Source organism: Salvelinus fontinalis, chromosome 1 (assembly GCF_029448725.1).
Source record: "Salvelinus fontinalis isolate EN_2023a chromosome 1, ASM2944872v1, whole genome shotgun sequence".
Lineage (NCBI taxonomy): Eukaryota > Metazoa > Chordata > Actinopteri > Salmoniformes > Salmonidae > Salvelinus > Salvelinus fontinalis.
Window position 1 is genome coordinate 55564055 of NC_074665.1, and position 24425 is coordinate 55588479.

Consider the following 24425-nt stretch of genomic DNA (forward strand, 5'->3'; position numbering starts at 1 on the left):
GCCTAATTTAATCTGTCAAACAGGCAGATTGATTGTGGCACAGCTGCTGCTGCTTCATGTTTCAGCACCAAAATGTAAGTTACTCGAATCTGGCTTATTGTGAGGTCAATAACGCTGATAAATACATAATGGGCAAGAAACCTATTGATTTTAATAAAATAAATTATAGTAGTAACAAACTATCAAAGTTGGCCTTCGGTCCTCCTCATCTTCAAACTCTCCTTCTAAAACTGAACAGAACATTAGGCAATAGGCTAGTCCGCACGCAAGAGAGTGATTTTTTTGTACTAGCCCTTAATCAAAAAATGTTTTTCAGAAGCCTTTGACTCTCCTCCTGAACTGCCACCATAGGCCTACACAGCAGCCAATGGTTAGGCAGCACACCACATCGTTTTTGATCAGCAAGAGGAGAGCAGGGTTTAGAGTTGGAATATTAATTGACTTGTGTCATTTACACCATCCCAGCAGCTATAATAGAAATATAATTTTGCTTTGTGTTTTTTCCGAGCATGCACTTCAAAGCCTATAGGCAATGAATCACTTGATTGAGAACACACAAAATAGCCTATAGGCGCACTTGATATTGCAAAACCAGCTGAGAATCAGAGATGAGGGGCAACATCGAGCACACATCAATTTATAGCCTAATTAGTAACTGATTCTAAAACACTGAGAATAAATGACAAATTACACGACCCTCCCCTGAACTAGATTGAAAAAAATACTAAATCCTCCCCTTGATTGAAATTGAAAAAGCATGACCCGGCAACATTTTTCTCCAGGTAACCATTCTGTAAATTTCATTCCATCCCTTAGAATTAAATGTGGAGTGGAGCTTTATAGTTAGGGTAGGATACTCGTTGACATCATGTGACCTGCGTACCTTCAAAATTATTCGGCAATCCTAATTTATTCGAAAACACCGTTTACATCATTTGTCGCAATGAAAAAAGTTAGACAAAAGAAAATCAACCTCTCTCGAACGAATACAAATGTTGTCGATCTATAGAACATTCCTTCTATACCTATCTTCTGTTTTCATTACACATTTTCAAAGATTTTTTTTTTGTTGCGACGTTGCTTTTGTCGGATAAACCTGGATCAATGGAAAATAAACCTGTTTATTGGGACACATGAGAGGAAGGAATAGTACATGCTAAAGAAACTACATTTGGGAGGAGTCCCACATCTTCGAGTTGTGTCTGACACCTGAAACTTTACTTGTGTTCTAGACTCAGCAAACCGCCACACAATGGGGAAAACAGAGGGGCTCGAGGAAACGGCCGAGGAAGAAGTCACTGCGCAACAATGAGTCTGGACAAAATCTCAAAGTGAAAGATAAATAAGGGAAAGTAGGTTTTACAATCCACAACGTGGTAGTTTACATTTTTTTTTCTCGAAACGCAGTGGCCATTGGAAACGTTGCTGTGCAGCGCAATGGCTGCCCAGTGCGACTCTCTGAGCGGATACTTGCAACAGTCGGACCAGGGCTCAAATAGCGAGTGTAGTATTGACTCCCCGGTCCCCGGCTCCGAGGATGACTTGAGCGGACCCCATGCCTTACCAGACCCGGAGTGGACGGAGGAGAGATTTCGAGTGGACCGCAAGAAACTGGAAATCATGTTATTAGGTAAAGAAAAAAATACTCAAATATTTTTGCCATGTTTTGCAAAATGTTAAAACATTCCTTTGTTTTGAGAATGGGAACGATGCCAACTGTATGCTTCCAAAAACTGTTTTACCCTTCATATGGTATTTGTAGTTTTTTCCTTCACATTCAGTTGCTTATTTTCGTGTCCAGTAATTTGTAGGCCTATGTATTACTTTGTAGCGTATCCTGCGGTTAGACTATCCACCAGAATTTTTTTTGTCATCAGTTGAAACATTTCTTTGTACTTTCTTTTGACCACAGAAAGCAACTTGACATTGTGTTTTCTACTGGGATGGTATTGAGATATAATCAATGTCATATCGTAGTTTTTTTCCCCCTTAGGATGGGCATATAGTCTAGTATAGAACGTTGCCTCAATCAATATTACATGCATTAAAACAAACTTTATAGACACGGTACAATAGTTTATGCAATACTAGTTATTTAATTCTGACTGAAGTTTAGCATTGTTACGTGTGGTCACGGTCACCACTATAGCCGCGGGATGTAGGGGTGCTGCAACACCCCCTGTTAAAAATTATATATTTATTTATTTTTCTTCACAAGTAGTGCACTGGGCCTGTACTAGTATTAGCAGACTGATATAGAAGTCTGTAGCAGGAGCAACAACAACAAAAAATCAGTATATCCACAGTATCTTGCAGGATTCAATAGGTGGAATTGTAAGAGTGGTTGCCCTGTCCCTTTCTCTGCGATTGTCATTCTAATGGTATTCAGACAGAATAAAAATAATTCCTCAAACATCTACTTCAAAAGGTGTAAAGTTATGGGCAAAGACACAACATCCACATTAAATTAAATATTTTTCTTGATCAAACAAACACTTTTCGTGCAGTATTAATTTACTTACAAACCACTTAATGCAAATGTACACTACTATATGGTCATGTAGGTTTGTACCCATAGACCTGCCATTACCATGAAGAATAACAATGCACAATACAATATTTGAGTACATTGAGACATCAAGTGGTTTGTGACGATGATGTGGCTCATCTGTTAGAGCATGGCCCTTGAAATGCTAGGATTGTGGGTTTGATTACCATCGGGGACCAGTATGAAAATGTATGCACTCTACTGTAAGTTGCTCTGGATAAGAGCATCTACTAAAATGGAAAAGGAAGAGTAGACCATTTCAGTTTTCACATAGAAGTAAGTTGCATTTGCAAAGTATTTCAAGAACCTGGAAAACTCATTGGGCGGCGTACAATTGGCCCAGCTTCGTCCGAGTTACTTGTGAGTGCACAACATTTTAGAGAAATAAGTTTTTTGTGTGTATGGAATATTTCTGGGAACTTTTGCTTCAGCTCATGAAACATGGGACCAACACTTTACATGTTGCATTATATATTTTTATTCAGAATACATTTAGTTTCAATTTTTTCAAAAAAGTAGTGCACTTGGCCTTTACTAGTCCTGTATTAGCGGACCGATATAGACGTCTTCAGTAATGTTTCTCCAGCTCTACCCCACCCCCTCAGCAAAACGATTGCAGCAACCCCGCACCCAAACTACTTCCCACGGCTATGGTCAGCACACATGCATCAATAATGTTTACGCTGTGGTCAGCAGTTGAGGAGCATGCACACGACTCAACCAATAGGAGTCGCTATGAGCAAGTGTGTTTTATGGTCATGACTCAAGTTTTACCTTCCTCAATAGCTGGCGAAAACACTTCTCTCATGAGATCAAACTAGCCTAGAAATATTTCCTGGTCATTGGTAGCATCACCATTTTAAAAGCCTTTGTTTTTTTAATGCTTATTAAACCTGATTTAAAAGTGTCTATGAAGACCATTTTAGTTAATAGATCATATAGTCTATATTTGCTGTACTCTCCTAACCTAGAATCATAGATCTGGCTGAGATACAAAGCAGACCTGCATCCAATGTTATAGTTTTCCAGGTGGTGGTCGTTTCCTTCACTCTCCTATCTAATCATCAATCTCTGTCACTGTCATGTCAGTGAACAGTTAAATGACTGTCAGGTTTGTGTGTGGTCAGTCTCTAATGAGACGTCCCTAGGAGTGTGTAAAGGATGAGATCATCATCCGTTATTGCAACACACAATCTTGTAGAGGAAGATTCCAGTGTTATGTAACTGAAGAAGATTCTTTATCAATCCCACATGAAGATAGTGAGTCGCCATCAGCTGGAGAAACAACCAAAGGAGACCATACGGGGAACATTAACAAGATATGAGATAATCAACCCACAAAAGCTCAAATGATATCATGCAAAACAAGGGGTTTCATATTCAGCTTGACACAAGACAACCCATGTCTTAGTCTGTCTTGACTGTTCGTTCTTATCCTGTTGGATATGAAGATGTCTAGTCAGTGGGATTCTGTTTGCTCTACTATCCCTTGATTATTTAATTTTTCATTACAGTACTCTTTTGATTATAACGAGTTAATCTCCGATGAATGTTTGATGAATGTCATGCTCTAAGCCTCTCATCGGTGTATGAGGGTGCCCAATATAAACCAGGTCTGTTTGGGTGGACGTTATAATAAAAATCATTGTTTAATTGGAGCACAGTTATCAAACCTGCTCTTAAATTATGTTTTGAAGTTTAAATAAAAAACGTTTTGGGTTAATTAGGTGAGCCTGAGGATTTTGAGGATGCCCTCTTTGTTAATTGACTTTAATGGCCTTGTTTTCTTTTTTTGGTTAAAAGAAAATATGCAGTTTTGTCTTTTGTATACAGGAATTATGGCAGCTGGTTTTAAAGTAACCCCCATTTCTCTGTCTCTCACTCACTCACTCACTCACTCACACACTCACACATACACTCACTTCCAGCTCAACTCCACCTGTTTTTGGCCCCGTTGCTGCTACGTTGCTCTGCATTCCTTAAAGCTCCATGTCATCCCTGCCTTTTCCAGGAAAACAACTTAACAAGAGGCCGTTCCTAAACCCAATTCTGCCGGACATACTGTATGCAACGTTGTGCGTGTGTGTGCGTGCACAATCTCTTAACATGTTGTTTTCTAGTGCCTTCTATGACCATGGCAGGAATTCTCCATGTTAACATTCAGCCCATGGCATGAAGTGAATATTACTCTTTATTTCCATCTCTGGTCAGTCATTGGCCTTTTCTCAATTGGGAGAAGTCAATCCTCCTCAACTCGTCCCTTCTTCTTTTCCTCCTTGACCCGGAAACCGATAAGTGGTCACCATATGTATGAGCGTGTCAATTCGTTAATAGGTAAACGGAGGAGTTTGCTCCTCTCCTCGAGTGCCGCCTCTGGTGGGATAATTTGGAAATCCGCCACACCCCCTTTGAAACAACTGTTGTACTCTCAGGAGAAAAGCATGTATACATTTATATTACTTGTTGTTTTATCAATAAAATGTCTAGCACAACTAGCTACATTTCTTTTTTTTACCACGTTACACGTGTATTTGAGGATTCCACCTCTAACCATAATTTGCCGTAGTGGAAAAGGATAGTTTTAATTTTATACAAGTGTATTTGTTTCCTCCTCGATTACCTTTCACTTTTTTCAAAAAGGAGGGGAGGAAAGGATGCAAGGAATTAAGGCAATCCAATTGAGAATCTCTAAGTGGTTCAGGGTGAGTGGTCATACAATCTCAACCGTGAAACAGCAATAGCCTTTATCTAGGAGTTCCAGGATGTACTCTATCCCATGGGGCTTGTCAAATTCTTTAAAGACATTCTTTCTTTAACATTAGTAAGAGTATCCTTGTTTTTTAAAAAATATATATGCACAATTAACCAGTGCATTCAGACCCCGTGACTTTTTCCACATTTTGTTATGCCTCTGCCTTATTCTAAAATTGATTAAATCATTTTCCCCCCCTCATCAACACACAATACCCCATAATGACAAAGCAAAAACCTTTTTTTAAATAGAAAACTGAAATATATTACATTTACATAAGTAATCAGACCCTTTTACTCAGTACTTTGTTGAAGCACCTTTGGCAGCGATTACAGCCTCGAGTCTTCTTGGGTATGATGCTACAAGCTGGGCACATCTGTATTTGGGGAGTTTCTCCTATTCTTCTCGGAAGATTCTCTCAAGCTCTGTCAGGTTGGATGGGGAGCGTTGCTGCACAGCTATTGTCAGGTCTTTCCAGAGAAGTTAGATTGGGTTCTAGTCCGGACTCTGGCTGGGCCACTCAAGGAAATTTAGAGACTTGTCCCGAAGCCACTCCTGCGTTGTCTTGGCTGTGTGCTTAGGGTCATTGTCATGTTGGAAATTGAACCTTCACCACAGTCTGAGGTCTTAAGCGCTCTGGAGCAGGTTTTCGTCAAGGATCTCTCTGTACTTTGCTCCGCTCATCTTTCCCTCAATCCTGATTAGTCTCCCAGTCCCTGCTGCTGAAAAACATCCCCACAGCATGATGCCGTCACCCCCATGCTTCACCGTAGGGATGGTGCCAGGTTTCCTCCAGATGTGAGGCTTGGCATTCAGGCCAAAGAGTTCAATCTCAGCTTCATCAGAACAGAGAATCTGAGAGTCCTTTAGGTGCCTTTTGGCAAACTCCAAGCGGGTTGTCATGTGCCTTTTTTACTGAGGAGTGGCTTCCGCTGGTCACTCTACCAAAGAGGCCTGATTTGGTGGAGTGCTGCAGAGATGGTTGTCCTTCTGGAAGGTTCCCCCATCTCCACAGAGGGACTGGAGTTCTGTCAGTAACCATCGGGTTCTTGGTCACCTCCCTGAGGACGCCACCTCCCTGAGGTGACCAAGCCTTCCTCAGATCTGTACCTCGACAATCCTGTCTTGGAGCTCTATGGATAATTCCTTCGACCTCATGGCTCCAATCAAGTTGTAGAAACATTTCAAGGAGAATCAATGCAAACCTGAACTCAATTTCGAGTCTCATAGCAAAGGGTCTGAATATTATTTTTAAAAAAATGTAATTTTGCAAAAATTCTAAAAACCTGTTTTCACTTTGTTATTATGGGGTATTGTGATTAGATTGAGGGGGGGGGGGGCAATTGAATCAATTTTAGAATAAGGCTGTAATGTAACAATGTGGAAAGGGGAAGGGTTCTGAATACTTTTCAAATGCACTGTATATGTACCTCCAAGCCTGTTTAGGATGCTCTGATTGGTCCTTACATGTTATCTTCAGCGTTGTAACATCTGGCTCTGTTTTCATTAGAGGAGAGGGCTTTGTTGATGTGGGACTCTGTCCTGAAGTGGACACAGCCCAGAGTTTGACCCATAATGAAATCATTGTGTGGGAACTTCCAGTATATGTTTACTCCAGGTTTTATTGTCTGTGACCGTATCTCTGGACTCCCTTGCTTTGAAACTTGTGTAACCTGTACTATGCAAAAGGACAAGGATCTGTATAAAGCCTTGCTAATGTTTTAAAGGTGTTTAACAACATTTCCTCCCATCTCAACCTCCAGTCTTGAGAAGTTTTGGAAGTCTTCATTTAGAGTAGTAAAAAAAAAAACCTGTTAGGAATGTGTGTGGGTTTTTATTTTGTGATGTAATGAGACATCTTATCTGAATAGCCATACATAGGTCTCTCTCTTGGCTTGCATTGCAGTGTGACTTCTTTCCAATCCTCCCTATAAAATCCATTAAGCCAGTATCTGTTGTTCCAGATAGTCATGAGGTTTTGAAATACATATATTCTCAAACACGTTCACACACATGGATCTACTGTATGTCAAGACTGTTTTTACTATGAGAGGCATTCTATCACTTCTAACTGGATTGATACGTGTATTCTGTAAGTGGGGCTGAGGATATATACGTTTTTCTAGTGTCCTCTGTTTTGTCTGTTTCCCCTGCTCTCTGTATCAGAGCTTTTGAGCTGAAGGGAGTGTGTAAGATTTTAAGTTGGAGGAGAGTAGGGGTTGTTGTCGGAGAGAAACAGTTACCCAGAAACATCATGATGACTACACTGTACATCACCACATTAGAAGGAAATACCCACTAACACTGTTTAGGCCTATGTGGCATATTTTCCCTACCAGTTTGGATCAGATCCTTTTCCCGAAGAATTATGGGAAATAATGAGCTGAATAGAAATAAGTCCCCCGACCGTGGAGAACCTCCGTTATTACAATTTGTTTTGGTGCCCTACTTCTAAATAAAATTCCATGGTCATATTGAAATGCCTCAAATTGCCTGTCAGGGCATTACCTGTTTTAAATCAGTTAATGATTGTAAGGTGTCAAACTGTCTGCAGCCCTTAAGTTAGTATGACCAGACATCCCTGATTTCCGGGGTAAGTCCCCGATTTTGGTGGCCTGCCCCGAGTTAAGATTGTCCCCGGAAATGTCACTGATTTAGCCCTAAGAATGAAAAAAGCAACTCTGGAAGTTAAATTGAGGCTGATATTTAAATAATCGAACCCTGTGTCCAATCAGATTTGCATGTAAAACTCGTTTGCTCAGACCTTATGAGACCTTCTGAAAACATTTGATCAGTGATAGGCTACATTTTAACCACATGAACAACATGCCCAGCATTGGCTACAAAACATGGGTGATTCTATAATTACTAGAAAGGATAAGATAACGAAAACTGTGGATGGGTTAGTACATATCTGTGCTATAATTAATAAAAACGCAAATGGATAGCTTTATTGTTCCAAACAACTTTTTTTGCATTTCATTTCCAAAATCTGCTCACCTTACCTCAAGTACTTTGGTGCAGGAAGAACTTGAATGTGGTGGTGAGTAAAAAATGAAAATAAATGTTTTTATGGTTCTCTGGTCACAAACTACCAATCTACTCTGAATAAAAATATAAAAGCTACATGTAAAGTGTTGGTTTCATGAGCTGAAATAAAAGATAATGTTCTGTATGCACAAAAAGCTTCTTTCTCAAATTTTGTGCACAAATTTGTTTACATCCCTGTTAGTGAGCATTTTGCCAAGATAATCCATCCACCTGACAGGTGTGGCATATCAAGAAGCTGATTAAACAGCATGGTCATTACACAGGTGCACATTGTGCTGGGGACAATAAAAGGCCACTAAAATGTGCAGTTTTGTCACACAACACAATGCCACAGATGTCACGAGAGTTCACCGGAGCTGTTGCCAGAGAATTTAATATTAATTTCTCTACCATAAGCTGTCCCTCCAACATTGTTTTAGAGAATTTGGCAGTACTTCCAAACGGCCTCACAACCGCAGACCACATTTAAGGCATTGTGTGGGCGAGCGGTTTGCTGACATCAACCTTGTGAAAAGAGTACCCCCATGCCGGTGGGGTTATGGTATGGGCAGGTATAACCTACGGACAATGAACACAACTGCATTTTATTGATGGCAATTTGAATGCACAGAGATACCGTGATGAGATCCTGAGGCCCATTGTCGTGCCATTCATCCGCCGCCATCACCTCATGTTTCAGCATGATGATGTCGCAAGGATCTGTACACAATTCCTGCAAGCTGAAAATGTTCCAGTTCTTCCATGTCCTGCAAACTCACCAGATATGTCACAGATTGAGCATGTTTGGGATGCTCTGGATCGAGTGTATCGTGTTCCATTTCCTGCCAATATTCAGCAATGTTGCACAGCCATTGAAGAGGAGTGGGACAACATTCCACAGGCCACAATCAACAGCCTGATCAACTCAATGCGAAATAGATGTCGTACTGCATGAGGCAAATGGTGGCCACACCAGATACTGACTGGTTTTCTGATCCACACCCCTAACTTTTTTTTAAGGTATCTTTGACCAACAGATGCATATCTGTCTTCCCGGTCATGTGATATCCCTAGATTAGGGCCTAATTGACTGATTTCCTTATGAACTGTAACTTTTTGTTCAGTATAATTAAAGAGGATTTTTATTTACTCAAGTGTGCGAAAGCATTGCCTCTCAATTTCTAAAAACAAATGTGAATATGTCCATGTATGAGTAGTTACAAGCAAGGTAAACAGATGTGTATTTGGAGACTTACATTTTATTGTTCATTTCATGCTAACCAAATGTCATTAGTGTTATGTTCCTCAGCAAGAACCAAAAATGTTGCTCAAACAGAAAGGGGAACAGTCGCCTGACCAACAACCAAAATGAAACCGGAGGGGTTCTGAAAGACACTCTTGGGGGTGTCCACTGAGCGCCCACTAAATTTGCCCAAGAAGAGGCAAACAAAAGAAAAACACGTTAAAGACAGGAAGCAAAACGAAACCAGGGGATTTGGATAAAGGATTGTTTGTTTAGAAATCAAAATAGGGAGAGCCAAATAAAGGTGTTGTCCTTCCACATCTCTCAAGACAATTGGAGCACTGGGCCAGCCACTCTTAAACAGCACCTAGGCCAGCACAGGTGAAATACCCTCCCACCAATGAGATGGCAACCAGTACAGGTGTAACACACACTGACCAACGAGGTGACACCAGTCGGTGCGCCCCACGGGCCAATGAGCTATACGTGCTAAAGTCCAACCTCAAAACATAAATGGGAAAAAACAAAGCCTGTGACAATAACTAACCGTACCGTGACACCAAGTAGTCCATGCCCTGCAACATTACCCACTCTCGCCCAATAGGAATGGAACAGAGTACGTTGATGCTGAGCTCGTATGTTAAACATTCTGTATGGAAAAAAAGCAGACTCACAAACTGGGTCAAAATACCGAAAAAGGGTATGTCTCCTCTCTGCTGCACATGTCCACATTCTGTCTTGAAACAGTGTGGAGTGTGCGTGTGTGTATACAGGCCCCCATTCTTGTCTTCCTCCTTGGTGCTGAGTAAGAGCTTTTGACAGGAAGTGAGTGTGGTGTGGGGAATGTGCTCCGGGCTCTCTCTCTACTGCAGGAGAACACAGGCCTGTTGTTTTAACCTCCAGAACCACATACTGTCACACATTGAAAGGGTCCAAAGTCATATACTATTAAACTAATGGGCTATTTTAAGTGGTGTTTACTGTGGACATTACTGTAACGGATCACGAGGGAGCTTAAAGAAAGTTGTGTAAACCTAAATATACCATAGTAGAATAAAATAATTGGAGCTTTAACAGCACGCTGTGCAGTGCTTCTCAACATTGTGGGGAGCATACATTATGCCAAAACGGTATGTGATTAAAAATGATTTAATTGATTTTCTAATCATACTGTTATTTTATCTGGATCTGTGCCTTTTGTATACTGTAGTTCCCCTCTAATCCAACCTTTTCTGAAAAATGGTGATACATGCAGTGAATTTTATGCAGTGAATTCCTTTCTCCAAAGCATAATGAAGCTTTCAAGAACCTCTAATATAATTTAGCTTAGGTCTTGTGGAAAAACCTGTTTCTTTACTCATGAAAATAAAACATGTATTTCAATGGTCTGACTTGACTCGAGCTCTCTGACCCATTTCTTTGCTTCTGAAACTGTAAATGAGGTGAAATGAATACCTGTTTTTTTTTACTTCACTCAAAGCCCTTTTTCTTCTGCACCTTCAAAGTGCAGATTTACATTTTGTCTGGTTTACGGCTGCTATAAAATGCAAAACAAGAAGTTTGGGGTGAGACACACTCCTCCAGCCCCTCTGATGGAGCCAGGTCTCACACAACATACCAGGTATTAGGCGAATGCTCAGGTGACATGTTTCTGGAAAGTTTGCAACAACTCGCTCACAATTCACACATGGGGGTGAAATGGGAAAATACCCAGGATGTGATAACGCATTCCTGCATCTGATTATCTTGCCTTTTATTTAGCAATTAAACCAACAGACTGACTCAATGGTTGTAGATATGTTTTGGGCTGGAATGGAATGGAATTGGAATTACGCTGAAATGGAATTACGCTGAAACTCAGATTTTCACTTTAAAATGTATACCAAATAAAAACCATTGATTTTTCAAAGTTTAACAAACCATACAACTCTATGGACAAGGAGTACTTTTAACAATTTCCACAGAAGATTTTACAAAAACACATTTACAGGAAGAACTGTGCAGATAACTTTGATAACAGAATAAAACTGATGGAGATTTTACTGTAATTCTGTTCGAAAAACGTATCTGCAAATTTTTTCCAGTAATTATTTTTCTTACTTTAAATTCTTCAAAGTTGTCATTGTGCATAGAGTTGTATAGTTTGTTAAACTTTTTGAAATCATTGGTTTTTGTTTGGCATACCTTTTTTTTAAAGTGAAAAGTCAGAGTAATTCCGTCACTGTGGAATTGCCCTTATTTGACTTGTATTTATCGTTGGAAAAATGAACAATTTTGTTATCTGTGTTTTATTTTGAACTGTTTATGTGGGATGTCTTAAACTGTCTAGTGTTTACGGATGTTGAGTTGTGAGTTGTGTAAGCTCTGTATCATATTCTTTTCTCAACCTGAAGACCTTAGTGCCAGTACTGGACTGAGTTACCATGTCAACTCCACTGCAACATTACACATCTGGGAGTTTGTTTATGTATTTATTATTTCACAGTTGCTTGGCAACTGCACATACTTTTTCCCCCTGTGAAAGGAGCCATTTGGAGATGACAGCAGTCTGCGTTCTGGACAGGAACACAATATGGGCTTGGGTCTTCCTGGGGCGTTCGGAAAGAATTCAGATCCCTTTACTTTTTCCAAATGTTGTTACGTTACAACCTTATTTCTAAACTGGATTAAATAAAAAATGTTCCTTCATCAATCTACACACAATACCCCATAATGACAAAGAGAAAACAGATTTTTAGAAATGTTTGCTAAATTCTTTCAAATAAAAATCATAACTTATTTACATAACTATTCAGACTCAAAATTCAGCTCATCCTTGATGTCTCTACAACTTGATTGTAGTCCACCTGTGGTAAATTAAATTGATTGGACATGATTTGGAGAGCAAAAACCAAGCCATGAGGTCGAAGGAATTGTCCATAGAGCTCTGAGACAGGATTGTGTCAATTCACAGATCTAGGGAAGGGTATGAAAAAATGTCTGCAGCATTGAAGGTCCCCGAGAACACAATGGCCTCCATAATTCTTAAATGGAAGAACGTCCTTGAGTGGCCCAGCCAGAGCCTGGACTTGAACCCGATGAAACATTTCTGGAAAGACCTGAAAATAGCTGTGTAGAACCTGACAGAGCTTGAGAGGATCTGCAGAGAAGAATGGGAGAAACTCCCCAAATACAGGTGTGCCCAGCTTGTAGCGTCATACCCAAGAAGACTCGAGGCTGTAATCGCTGCCAAAAGTGCTTCAACAAAGTACTGGGTAAAGGGTATGAATAATTATGTACATGTGATTTTTTTGTTTTGTTTTTGTAATAAATTTGAGAGAAAAAATCCAAACCCCCCCCTTTTTTCATTATGGGGTATTGTTTGTAGATTGAGGGGGAAAAAACGATTTAATCAATTTTAGAATAAGGCTGTAACGTAACAAAATTTGGAAAAAGTCAAGGGGTCTGAATACTTTCTGAGTACACTGTACATATATTTAAAGGGTTGGCTACACTTCCAGGATTACAGGAGGTTTCTTGGGCGATTCGATGTTGTAACTTGTCACACTGATCTTAAAAGTGCGTCTTGCAGCGATGTGCCGCTGCTAAATAAATATAGGGGAAACACTGCTACTACTTCTTCTGTCCTTACTTATGTTAATAGTGTGGGAGTTGAGAGCTACCTTGGAAGTGAAGTTTAGTGAATGGATGCAAACCTGTGTGATTGTTTGTCTAAGGACCACAGAAGAAGAGACTAAATAATACTCTCTGTATCTGTTTTCATTTTGCTTTCCCACTCAAGTGCTGCCAGCAACCTGTCTGTTATAGCGTGATACTGTATACTGGATGAAAATATCAGGTCTTTGATCCTGCTCATTTGGAGTAGATTTATTTGAACAAGCTTGTCAGTGACACATCCTTCTGTTTATCATCCTGCCTAAACATTCCAGTGGTCCTTTATTATAGATGTACAGAGATATACATGTAGAGATATACATGTAGATACATCTTAACCCACTGTCATATCATTTCTGAGAGAGATGGATGGGGATGGCAAGATTTGAAACGGCGTAGTATTGCGTGCAGCACGTTAATGACTGGTGAATTATTTTTGTCTTAAGCAATAACTGAAGTGTGTATGTGCGTGTGGGGGGAGTGCGCAGTTAGGCATGTATGCAGGTGTGTTTTAAAAATACTCCCCTGTATGCGCACTTTGTCAGGTCCATGTTGAATCAGCTGATAGGTACTGAAGTTCATAGTGTTCAGCTTGAGAGCCTCTGGTTGGTGGAGAATCACGGTGAGAAACCAACATCCTGCTCTTTCTATATTCCACTCCATTCTATCTGTGAGTGGTAGTAGTTTGTTCAGACTTGGCCGAAGGACATACAGACAGCTCACAAGTACATACAAGAGAGTTTGGACAGACATTTCGGGAAACTGAAATTTCCGAGGTTCAGTACTAGAATTTGTTTGCTCCAGTCTTTGGCAGATCCAACTCAGTCTTAATATACTGACATTGATTTCCTTGTATCTGTGATATATTAGCTGTTGGTAATTTAAGCCACCATAAGCATTCATTTACCTTTGTATTAACGGTCCTTCTTTTTTTAAACCGGTGATTTACTGGTCATTTAGAATTTTTTTTACTATTTGTGTCAGAGCAAAGAGTTTTGTGTTTCGCTTTAGTTCTAATGTCCATAAACACACTAAGTAGGCTATCAAAGCCTTACTCTTCTAGTCTATACCCCAATGTCATCTGTGCTTAAGTCACTCTGTTACTTCTGCCCGATCAGGATTTGTCTCACCAGGCCTAGTGATTTAGAGTTTTAGCTGGTGCCTTTGGGTTTTCCTTAATTTTCATGCCCCAAAAAAGCTTCAAACTTAATAATTCCACTGCTAAAGCCTTGTGACAGTATGACACTTATTTTTCATCCCTGTCCACTTTGACATGTCAAGCCTATGCCTATTCTCACTTAGTTTTTTGTTTTCCATGGTTTTTATCCAAGAAGGTGATGCAACATAATACAGTTTAACACATGCCCTCCTTGTGAACCCTCAGCAATTTTGTGCTTTTTATTTATTGATAAGATCTCAGCTCATATTCCACGTGAATGGGGACTACCGGTAAACTTCCTAGCGAAAAATTGTGAAAATTTCTTTCATCACATTCCCAGTGGGTCAGAAGTTTACATACACTCGATTAGTATTTGGTAGCATTGCCTTTAAATTGTTTAACTTGGGTCAAATGTTTCGGGTAGCCTTCCACAAGCTTCCCACAATAAGTTGGGTGAATTTTGGCCCATTCCTCCTGACAGAGCTGGTGTAACCGAGTCAGGTTTGTAGGCCTCTTTGCTCGGACACTCTTTTTCAGTTCTGCCCACAAATTTTCTATGGGATTGAGGTCAGGGCTTTGTGATGGCCTCTCCAATACCTTGAATTTGTTGTCCTTAAGCCATTTTGCCACAACTTTGGAAGGATGTTTGGGGTCGTTGTCCATTTGGAAGACCCATTTGCGACCAAGTTTTAACTTCCTGACTGATGTCTTGATGTTGCTTCAATATAACCATAATTTCCCCGCATCATGATGCCATCTATTTTGTGAAGTGCACCAGTCCCTCCTGCAGCAAAGCACCCCCACAACATGATGCTGCCACCTCAGTGCTTCACGGTTGGGATGGTGTTCTTTGACTTGCAAGCATGCCCCTTTTTCCTCCAAAAAGAACTATGGTCATTATGGCCAAACAGTTCACCATAGTCCCTGTGCCCAAGAACACAAAGGCAACCTGCTTAAATGACTACAGACCCGTAGCACTCACGTCCGTAGCAATGAAGTGCTTTGAAAGGTTGGTAATGGCTCAAATCAACACCATTATCCCAGAAACCCTAGACCCACTCCAATTTGCATACCGCCCAAACAGATCCACAGATGATGCAATCTCTATTGCACTCCACACTGCCCTTTCCCACCTGGATAAAATGAACACTTATGTGTGAGTGCTATTCATTGACTACAACTCAGCGTTCAACACCATAGTACCCTGAAAACTCATCACTAAGCTAAGGATCCTGGGACTAACCACCTCCCTCTGAAACTGGATCCTGGACTTCCTGACGTGCCGCCCCCAGGTGGTGAGGGTAGGTAGCAACACATCTGCCACGCTGATCCTCAACACTGGAGCTTCACAGGGGTGCGTGCTCAGGCCCCTCCTGTACTCCCTGTTCACTCATGACTGCACGACCAGACACGACTCCAACTCCATCATTACGTTTGCAGACGACACAACAGTGGTAGGCCTGATCACCGACAACGACGAGACAGCCTACAGGGAGGAGGACCGAGACCTGGCCAAGTGGTGCCAGAATAACAACCTATCCCTTAACGTAACCAAGACTAAGGAGATGATTGTGGACTACAGGAAAAGGACCGAGCACGTCTCCATTCTCATCGACGGGGCTGTAGTGGAGCAGGTTGAGAGTTTCAAGTTCCTTGGTGTCCACATCAACAACAAACTAGAATGGTCCAAACACACCAAGACAGGCGTGAAGAGGGCACAACAAAGCCTACCCCCCCCCCCCCCCCCCCCCAGGAAACTAAAAAGATTTGGCATGGATCCTGAGATCCTCGAAAGGTCTACAGTTGCAACATCGAGATCATTCTGACTGGCTGCATCACTGCCTGGTATGGCAATTGCTCGGTCTCTGACCGCAAGGCACTACAGAGGCTAGTGCGTACGGCCCAGTACATCACAGGGGCTAAGCTGCCTGCCATCCAGGACCTCTACACCAGGCGGTGTCAGAGGAAGGCCCGAAAAATTGTCAAAGACCCCAGCCACCCCAGTCATAGACTGTTCTCTCTTTTACCGCATGGCAAGCGGTACCGGAGTGGCAAGTCTTGGACAAAAAGGCTTCTCAACAGTTTTTACCCCCAAGTCATAAGACTCCTGAACAGGTAATCAAATGGCTCCTCGGACTATTTGCATTGTGTCCCCCCCCCCCCCCCCCCCAACCCCTCTTTACGCTGCTGCTACTCTCTGTTTATCATATATGCAGAGTCACTTTAACTATACATTCATGTACACACTACCTCAATTGGGCTGACCAACCAGTGCTCCCGCACATTGGCTAACCGGGCTATCTGCATTGTGTCCCGCCACCCACCACTCGCCAACCCCTCTTTTACGCTACTGCTACTCTCTGTTCATCATATATGCATAGTCACTTTAACCATATCTACATGTACATACTACCTCAATCAGCCTGACTAACCGGTTTCTGTATGTAGCCTCGCTACTGTATATAGCCTGTCTTTTTACTGTTGTTTTATGTCTTGACTTACCTCTTGTTCACCTAACACCTTTTTTGCACTATTGGTTAGAGCCTGTAAGTAAGCATTTCACTGTAAGGTCTACACCTGTTGTATTCGGCACACATGACAAATACAGTTTGATTTGATGTTTCATCAGACCAGAGGACATTTCTACAAAAAGTATGATGTATATGTCCCCATGTACAGTTGCAAACCGTAGTCTGTCTTTTTTATGGCGGTTTGGAGCAGTGGCTTCTTCCTTGCTGAGCGGCCTTTCAGGTTATGTCGATATAGGACTAGTTTTACTGTGGATATAGATACTTTTGTACCCGTTTCCTCCAGAATCTTCACAAGATCCTTTGCTGTTGTTCTGGGATTGATTTGCACTTCTCGCACCAAAGTACGTTCATCTCTAGGAGACAGAACGCGTCTCCTTCCTGAGCGGTATGACGGCTGTGTTGTCCCATGGTGTTTATACTTGTACTATTGTATGTACTATTGTTTGTGCAGATGAACGTGGTACCTTCAGGTGTTTGGAAATTGCTCCCAAGGATGAACCAGACTTGTGGAGGTCCACAATTTTCTTCTGAGGTCTTGGCTGATTTCTTTTGATTTTCCCATGATGTCAAGCAAAGAGGCACCAAGTTTGAAGGTAGGCCTTGAAATACATCCACAGGTACACCTCCAATTGACTCAAATGATGTCAATTAGCCTATCAGAAGCTTCTAAAGCCATTACATAATTTTCTGGAATTTTAGTGTGTGTAAACTTCTGACCCATTGGAATTGTGATACAGTGAAATAATCTGTCTAATCAATTGTTGGAGAAATGACTTGTCATACACACAGCTGATGTCCTAACCAACCTGCCAAAACTATAGTTTGTTAACAAGAAATTTGTGGAGTGGTTGAAAACGGGTTTTAATGACTCCAATCTAAGTGTATGTAAACGTCCAACTTCAACTGTATTAAAAAAAATAGTTTCAACAGTGTTGACGGTATTGAAAAACCATCCCGTGGCTATTTCCAAACACCCCGCTATATGGTATACCACCCAAGCCTAGTTTGTATGTGGAATGATGCCATAATTCTACAGCTCAAACACTGTTACATTCTTCTTACCCCTCAACCCTCCAAAACAAGTGAGAATATCACTCTCTGTACTCATAATGGGTACCAGACTTAATTAATCTGTCCAGGCTCGTGGTGCATCCTCCATACTGCTCCCTGGAGCTATTTTATAGTGACAGAAATGATGCTTTGGTTTAGCTGGAATGTAGAATATCCACATGTTAAACTAATGGGTGTGTGGGTATGATTAATTTTGATAGCGTTTTTTTTAATGGTGACATAGGCGATTACTAATCATAAATTTACTTAATGGTGAAACCCATAGATTCCTCTAAGAAGCTGGAAGCATGAGTCCATGGCTTGTCCTCGTTTAACCTAATCTTCATTTAACCCAGTCACACATTGTTTTGGTTTTTATAGAGAAGGCACTCTGATACACGTGCCTGCTTGCTGCAGTTGCACGCCATGCATCTGCTGTCAGGATGTTTTTCACTCCTCACATAGCCTTATGTCCTGTACTACACTACTGTCTCCAGTCATACCACCAGCTCCTCTGGCTGGAAATGCTGTGTTGTGTTCCCTATATAGTATATGTGTTATTAATCCTTGACACTCGTAGGAATTGGCCTATATGGATAGGGCTACATTGAAATGTTTCTTAAGGAATAAAAATGGAATGCATATGCATAGTCGCAAGCAAAAGGGACTAGTTTCGAGATTATGGGGAAATGATTCGACCAAAGTTGAGTACACAACAATTCACCTGACACAAGGCTGAATCCAAACATTACACTGTTGATTTTATGTGCATTTGACATTTACTGATAACGAAATCAGAAAATACTCTGGATACATTCAGTAACATGAGAATATTCCTGAAAAATGTGGGGTAGGTGCAACATAACACAAAAAATGGCAAGGGGTTTGAGTGTGATGACTAACTGGTGTCTTCAAGTGGCCGCACTCTCCAAAGTGTGCCCGTTCCTAAGTAATTTCAATGTATTTTTATGACTCGGAAGAGACTTCAACTATAAGGTGCTATTTTTAGCTCTCCTAGCTGTGTCGTTGAGGAACTAAGCAAGCACACTTGGTTTTGTTTGGAACACAACCCTGCATCCCCACCATCACACAATTACTGTTGTTTACGCAATCCATCTTTTGAAAGCTTGTCCTATTGCCATGTCTAGCTAAGTTATAAAATATGATCTTACAGTTTTTGGATTTCACAGGGAAATTCAGAGAAAACCAATCGTAATTTTGGTGCGCATAGAAAGGAGTCCGGTGCGTGTTCCGCAGCAAATTTTCTTCACAAGAGACAGTCTCATTCTGTTCGGAACAACCCAGGGTGTGATGCCATGTCAACTTGTCATTGTAGATCAAACGTGATCATAAATGTTGACACTATATGACATGAGTTTTATGATATGGAAATGTCAAGCACACATTTGGACTTGTTTGGCTTGCTTGAATGACAAAGCGATATTCATTATAGTCTTCAACATTTACAGTTGAAGTCGGAAGTTTACATACACTTAGGTTTGAGACATTAAAACTCGTTTTTCAAACACGCCATATATTTCTTGTTAACAAACTATAGTTTTGGCAAGTCAGTTAGGACATCTACTTTGTGTATGACAAAGGTAATTTTTCCAACAATTGTTTACAAACAGATTATTTCACTTATCATTCACTGTATCACAATTCCAGTGGGTCAGAAGTTTACATAAACTAAGTTGACTGTGCCTTTTAAACAGCTTGGAAAATTCCAGAAAATTGTCATGGATTTAGAAGCTTCTGATAGGCTAATTGACATCATTTGAGACAATTGGAGGTGTACCTGTGGATGTATTTCAAGGCCTACCTTCAAACTCAGTGCCTCTTTGCTTGACATCATGGGAAAATCAAAAGAAATCAGCTAAGACATTGGGAAAAAATTGTGGACCTCCACAAGTCTGGTTCATCCTTGGGAGCAATTTCCAAACGCCTGAAGGTACCACGTTAATCTGTACAAACAATAGTATGCAAGTGTAAACACCATGGGACCACGCAGCCGTCATACCACTCAGGAAGGAGACGCGTTCTGTCTCCTAGAGATGAACGTACTTTGGTGCGAGAAGTGCAAATCAATCCCAGAACAACAGCAAAGGACCCTGTGAAGATTCTGGAGGAAACGGGTACAAAAGTATCTATATCCACAGTAAAACTAGTCCTATATCGACATAACCTGAAAGGCCGCTCAGCAAGGAAGAAGCCACTGCTCCAAACCGCCATAAAAAAAGCCAGACTACGGTTTGCAAATGCACATGGGGACAATGATCGTACATTTTGGAGAAATGTCTTCTGGTCTGATGTAAGAAAATAGAACTGTTTGGCCATAATGACCATCGTTATGTTTGGAGGAAAAAGGGGGAAGCTTGCAAGCCGAAGAACACCATCCCAACCACGAAGCACGGGGGTGGCAGCATCATGTTGTCTGGGACTGGTGCACTTCACAAAATAGATGGCATCATGACAGAGGAAAATGATGTGGATATATTGAAGCAACATCTCAAGACATCAGTCAGGAAGGTAAAGCTTGGTCGCAAATGGGTCTTCCAAATGGTCAATGACCCCAAGCATACTTCCAAAGTTGTAACAAAATGGCTTAAGGACAACAATGTCAAGGTATTGGAGTGGCCATCACAAAGCACTGACCTCAATCCCATAGAAAATGTGTGGGCAGAACTGAAAAAGCGTGTGTGAGCAAGGAGGCCTACAAACCTGACTCAGTTACACCAGCTCTGTCGGGAGGAATGGGCCAAGATTCACCCAACTTATTGTGGGAAGCTTGTGGAAGGCTACCCGAAACGTTTGACCCAAGTCAAACAATTTAAAGGCAATGCTACCAAATACTAATTGAGTGCATGTGAACTTTTGACTCACTGGGAATGTGATGAAAGAAATAAAAAATGATCTTAAAATAAAGTGGTGATCCTAACTGACCTAAAATGGATTTCCTGCTAGGATTAAAAGTCAGGAATTGTGAAACACTGAGTTTAAATGTATTTGGCTATGGTGTGTGTAAACTTCTGACTCCAACTGTATTTTTTGAACATACATTGACTCTTAATTTACAGCATTTCCCTCACTCGGACAACAAAAAAATTGCAAAAATTTCCCAATTTAGCGGGAGGGATGGGTGCAGTTTCTTGTTGAGTGCGGTGCTCAAGTTCAGAACGGCTGTCAGTCAAGACCCATACAGCACTGTGAAGTGCAGAGACTGCGCTCTGACATCATTTGTAGCATGTTGCAGTAGCCAATGCATTCCAAATTAGGCACTTATTAGTAGGGTTTGGCGATATCCAGATTTTCATATTGTCATACTTTATCTCACACCGGGATTTACGTTATTACCGGCTTTGTACACAAGGTGGCGCAAAACAAAATGAAAAAAAAGCCATTTGGGCTTCTATTAACAGAATGCTAACAAAATTAGCACATGTGAAATATGCTAACCAGCAGAAATGAAAATAAACAAATTGCAAAGACAGGCAATCCAGCTCATCAAGTTATACATACAGTGTATATAGATAGGTAGGAGCAACCAAATGTCATTTTTGGTGAGTTTGGACATTTACAAGTGGATGTGAACAAGAAATATTACGATAGGCCTAAACGTTAGAAATATGATGACCATGCATCGGTTTTGCAAAAAACACCTTGCTTTTTCATTGTAAGCTCATTTACTTGTGTGGCTGCCAACAAAATAGCTCAGCACTTATGTTGTCGTCTGATAAATATTAAGCTATTTTCTGCCGAATGTCTTGCACTAATGTATTTTCTGTGAATGAAAACTATAGTTGCTTGTCCATGATCACTCTATTGAAGCTTAACAATACTGACTTTCAATATAAAACGCAACCCCTGTCAATACACAGCTGGACTCACCTTCTCCCGTTGTGCTACTTACAAACAGATACATGACTGGCTCAGCTGTTCTGGAGAACTATGTGTAAGCTTCATAATGTAAAATAATGTGACAGCTGACATAAAGAACGTTATCTGCTTTATCTCCTAATGTATTGAAAATGTTGACTGCAGGTATTTACTTTAAAAAATTGCTACAAATAGGAAAAACTTCAAAGAAATAGTTTAAACGATATTGATGGTATTGAAAAACCATCCTGTCGGTGGTATGTATTGTACACTGCCCAAGCCTACCCAAATCTGCCATTTTCAACCCGTATACGGGTATGAGTGTAAAAGGCTACGGAATAAGGTATTTTAGAAAACACATTGTATTTGTATTCCTCCACTGAGGCTGAGTTGAAGTGCAACACATATCCACTTGTGTGATTAGTAAGCCTTTTATCTCAAAGCATCATAATCTGTTTATATTTGCCTGCCAGCATCTTTAGAAAACCCTGTTGTTGCACACTGTTTTACAACAGTCTTGCATCACATGCCAGAGAATGTTTTTTATTTCTCCCACTTTTTCATAATAGAAGGATGGAGTACATTTGAATGGCCAATAACTTCAAACATGGTGACAGGCCTGTTGATCTAGTGGATTTATGGTGTAGGGGATTCAAAGGCATTTATAGTTGGACTTGGAGTATTTTGGTCTGATGGTCCTTCTTGTGCATTACGGATGGTTGTCATTAGTACTTTAATCATTCGATCTAGTTCACGTTTTATTTCAGACTGTTTTTAATTGGGGTCCGCCGGAGGATGAACATTTTTAGATGAATGTGCTTTTGTTTAAGGGCAATTCCAGCTGAGACTCAGATTTTTCAGAAACGGAAACCATTTATTTAAAAGTTTAACATACCTAACAACTATGCACAAGGACTACTTTTAACAAATTTACACTGAACATTTTACAAAAAGGTTTTTACTGGAAGAACTGTTCAGATGCAAAGTTTGGTAACAGAATTTTGGCAACATCTTCCTCAGTTTTTTTTTATGTGACCATGTTTTCTAAAAACTCTTAAATATCTGCTTCGAATTAAGATTAAAATATGTCGGCCTCCAGAGTGGCGCAGCAGTCTTAGGCACTGCATCGCTAGAGGCGTCACTGAAGACCCGGGTTCGATCCCGGGGTGTATCATAACCGGCCGTGATCGGGAGTCCCATAGGGCGGTGCACAATTGGCACAGGTTAGGGGTCGGTTTGGCCGCGGGGAGGGCTTTACTTGGCTCATTGTGCTCTAGCAACTCTTTGTGGCGGGCCGGGCGCCTGCAGGCGGACCTTGGTCGTCAGGTGAACAGTGTTGCCTCTGACACATTGGTGCTGCTGGCTTCCGGGTTAAGTGGGCCGGTGTTAAGAAGCGTGGTTTGGTGGGTCATGTTTCGACTGAATCATGACTTGACCATTGCCTCCCCAGCCCGTTGGGGAGTTGCAGCGATGAGACAAGATCGAAAATGGGGAGAAAAAAGGGGCTAAAATACAAAAGAATGGGGTGTCAGCTATGAATTATCTTTTGCTTATTGAACTACAGTAAGTGAAGCGGATTTACATCCGGTAATGGGATTTGATCATGGGTCCCTGATCTGTACTGTACAGGAATGCATAATTATGGATAAGAATGCCATTCTCTTCATGGTGACATATCTTAAGTAGGTACACAAAGCTAAAAGTATGCAATATCCTCGTTTGCATTTGGGGCTATTATTCTACATAATGACTTATGGTTGGTGTGGACCGGACAAAATCAAAAACCAGTCGTAGACTTCTATGTTTTACAAGTATGGATATCAAGGTAGAACACACTAAGTAGAGTTCAGTACAGTAAATTTACACTACTGGTCAAAACCCTTAAATGAGTAGAACACCTAATTTAAAAGGTTTTTCTTTATTTTTACTATTTTTGTTGAATAATAATGAAGACATCAAAACTATGGAATCATGTAGTAACCAAAAAAGTGTTAAACAAATCAAAATATATTTGAGATTCTTCAAATACCCACCCTTTGCCTTGATGACAGCTTTGCACACTCTTCGGTAAAGAGGATTTTCAACTGTATGGGCACGTTAAGTGTTTTCTTGAGGCAAGCTGGAGTTTCGGAGCTGTAGTCTACACCCCTTCATCTGTGATTGGTCAACAGTAGGAATTCTTCAATAAAGTCTTTGTCATTCAACGAGATATTACTTGTTTTCATGCACATTTTCTCATTGAGAAATACTGCACCAAACATCTTAGTTAGATTGTAAAATTGCGCGACTAAGGTCTCCTCCGCAAAAACTCAAGAAATCTGTCAAATTTTGACATTATCTAAGATTCATTCTATTTTGAGGAAGTGTATACTGGCTATGGCATCTCATAATGGACAAACCGTACTATTGCCCATTTTTATTCTCGTTTTTCAACCAAATGTCTTTCAAGAGAGTACGTGAGCACACTTGTTTGGCTAGCCGAACTCGGCTAGCCAAACAAGGTGAACTAAAGCATGCTGATGGCTTTAGTCATGCTTGCATACATTTTACGCAGGGGTGGTCCTGGGAATTGAATCCACTAC

The 24425-nt window shown here is 40.8% G+C and overlaps 1 protein-coding gene across 7 annotated transcripts in view; it reads left to right on the forward strand.

Moving 5' to 3' along the window:
- The first annotated feature begins 825 nt into the window (after window positions 1-825).
- The window catches only part of LOC129858119 (protein bicaudal C homolog 1-B-like), a 76239-nt gene continuing 52639 nt past the window's right edge, over window positions 826-24425 (forward strand). For 3 of the 7 annotated variants that reach the window (XM_055927113.1, XM_055927121.1, XM_055927139.1), the window contains exon 1: window positions 828-1630. In XM_055927113.1, the coding sequence (XP_055783088.1) occupies window positions 1438-1630 (193 nt within the window). In that variant the 5' untranslated portion in view covers window positions 828-1437. Of the gene's footprint in view, window positions 1631-24425 lie in introns of all 7 variants that reach the window. The other 4 variants (XM_055927094.1, XM_055927103.1, XM_055927129.1 and 1 more) reach the window with 3 other exon arrangements.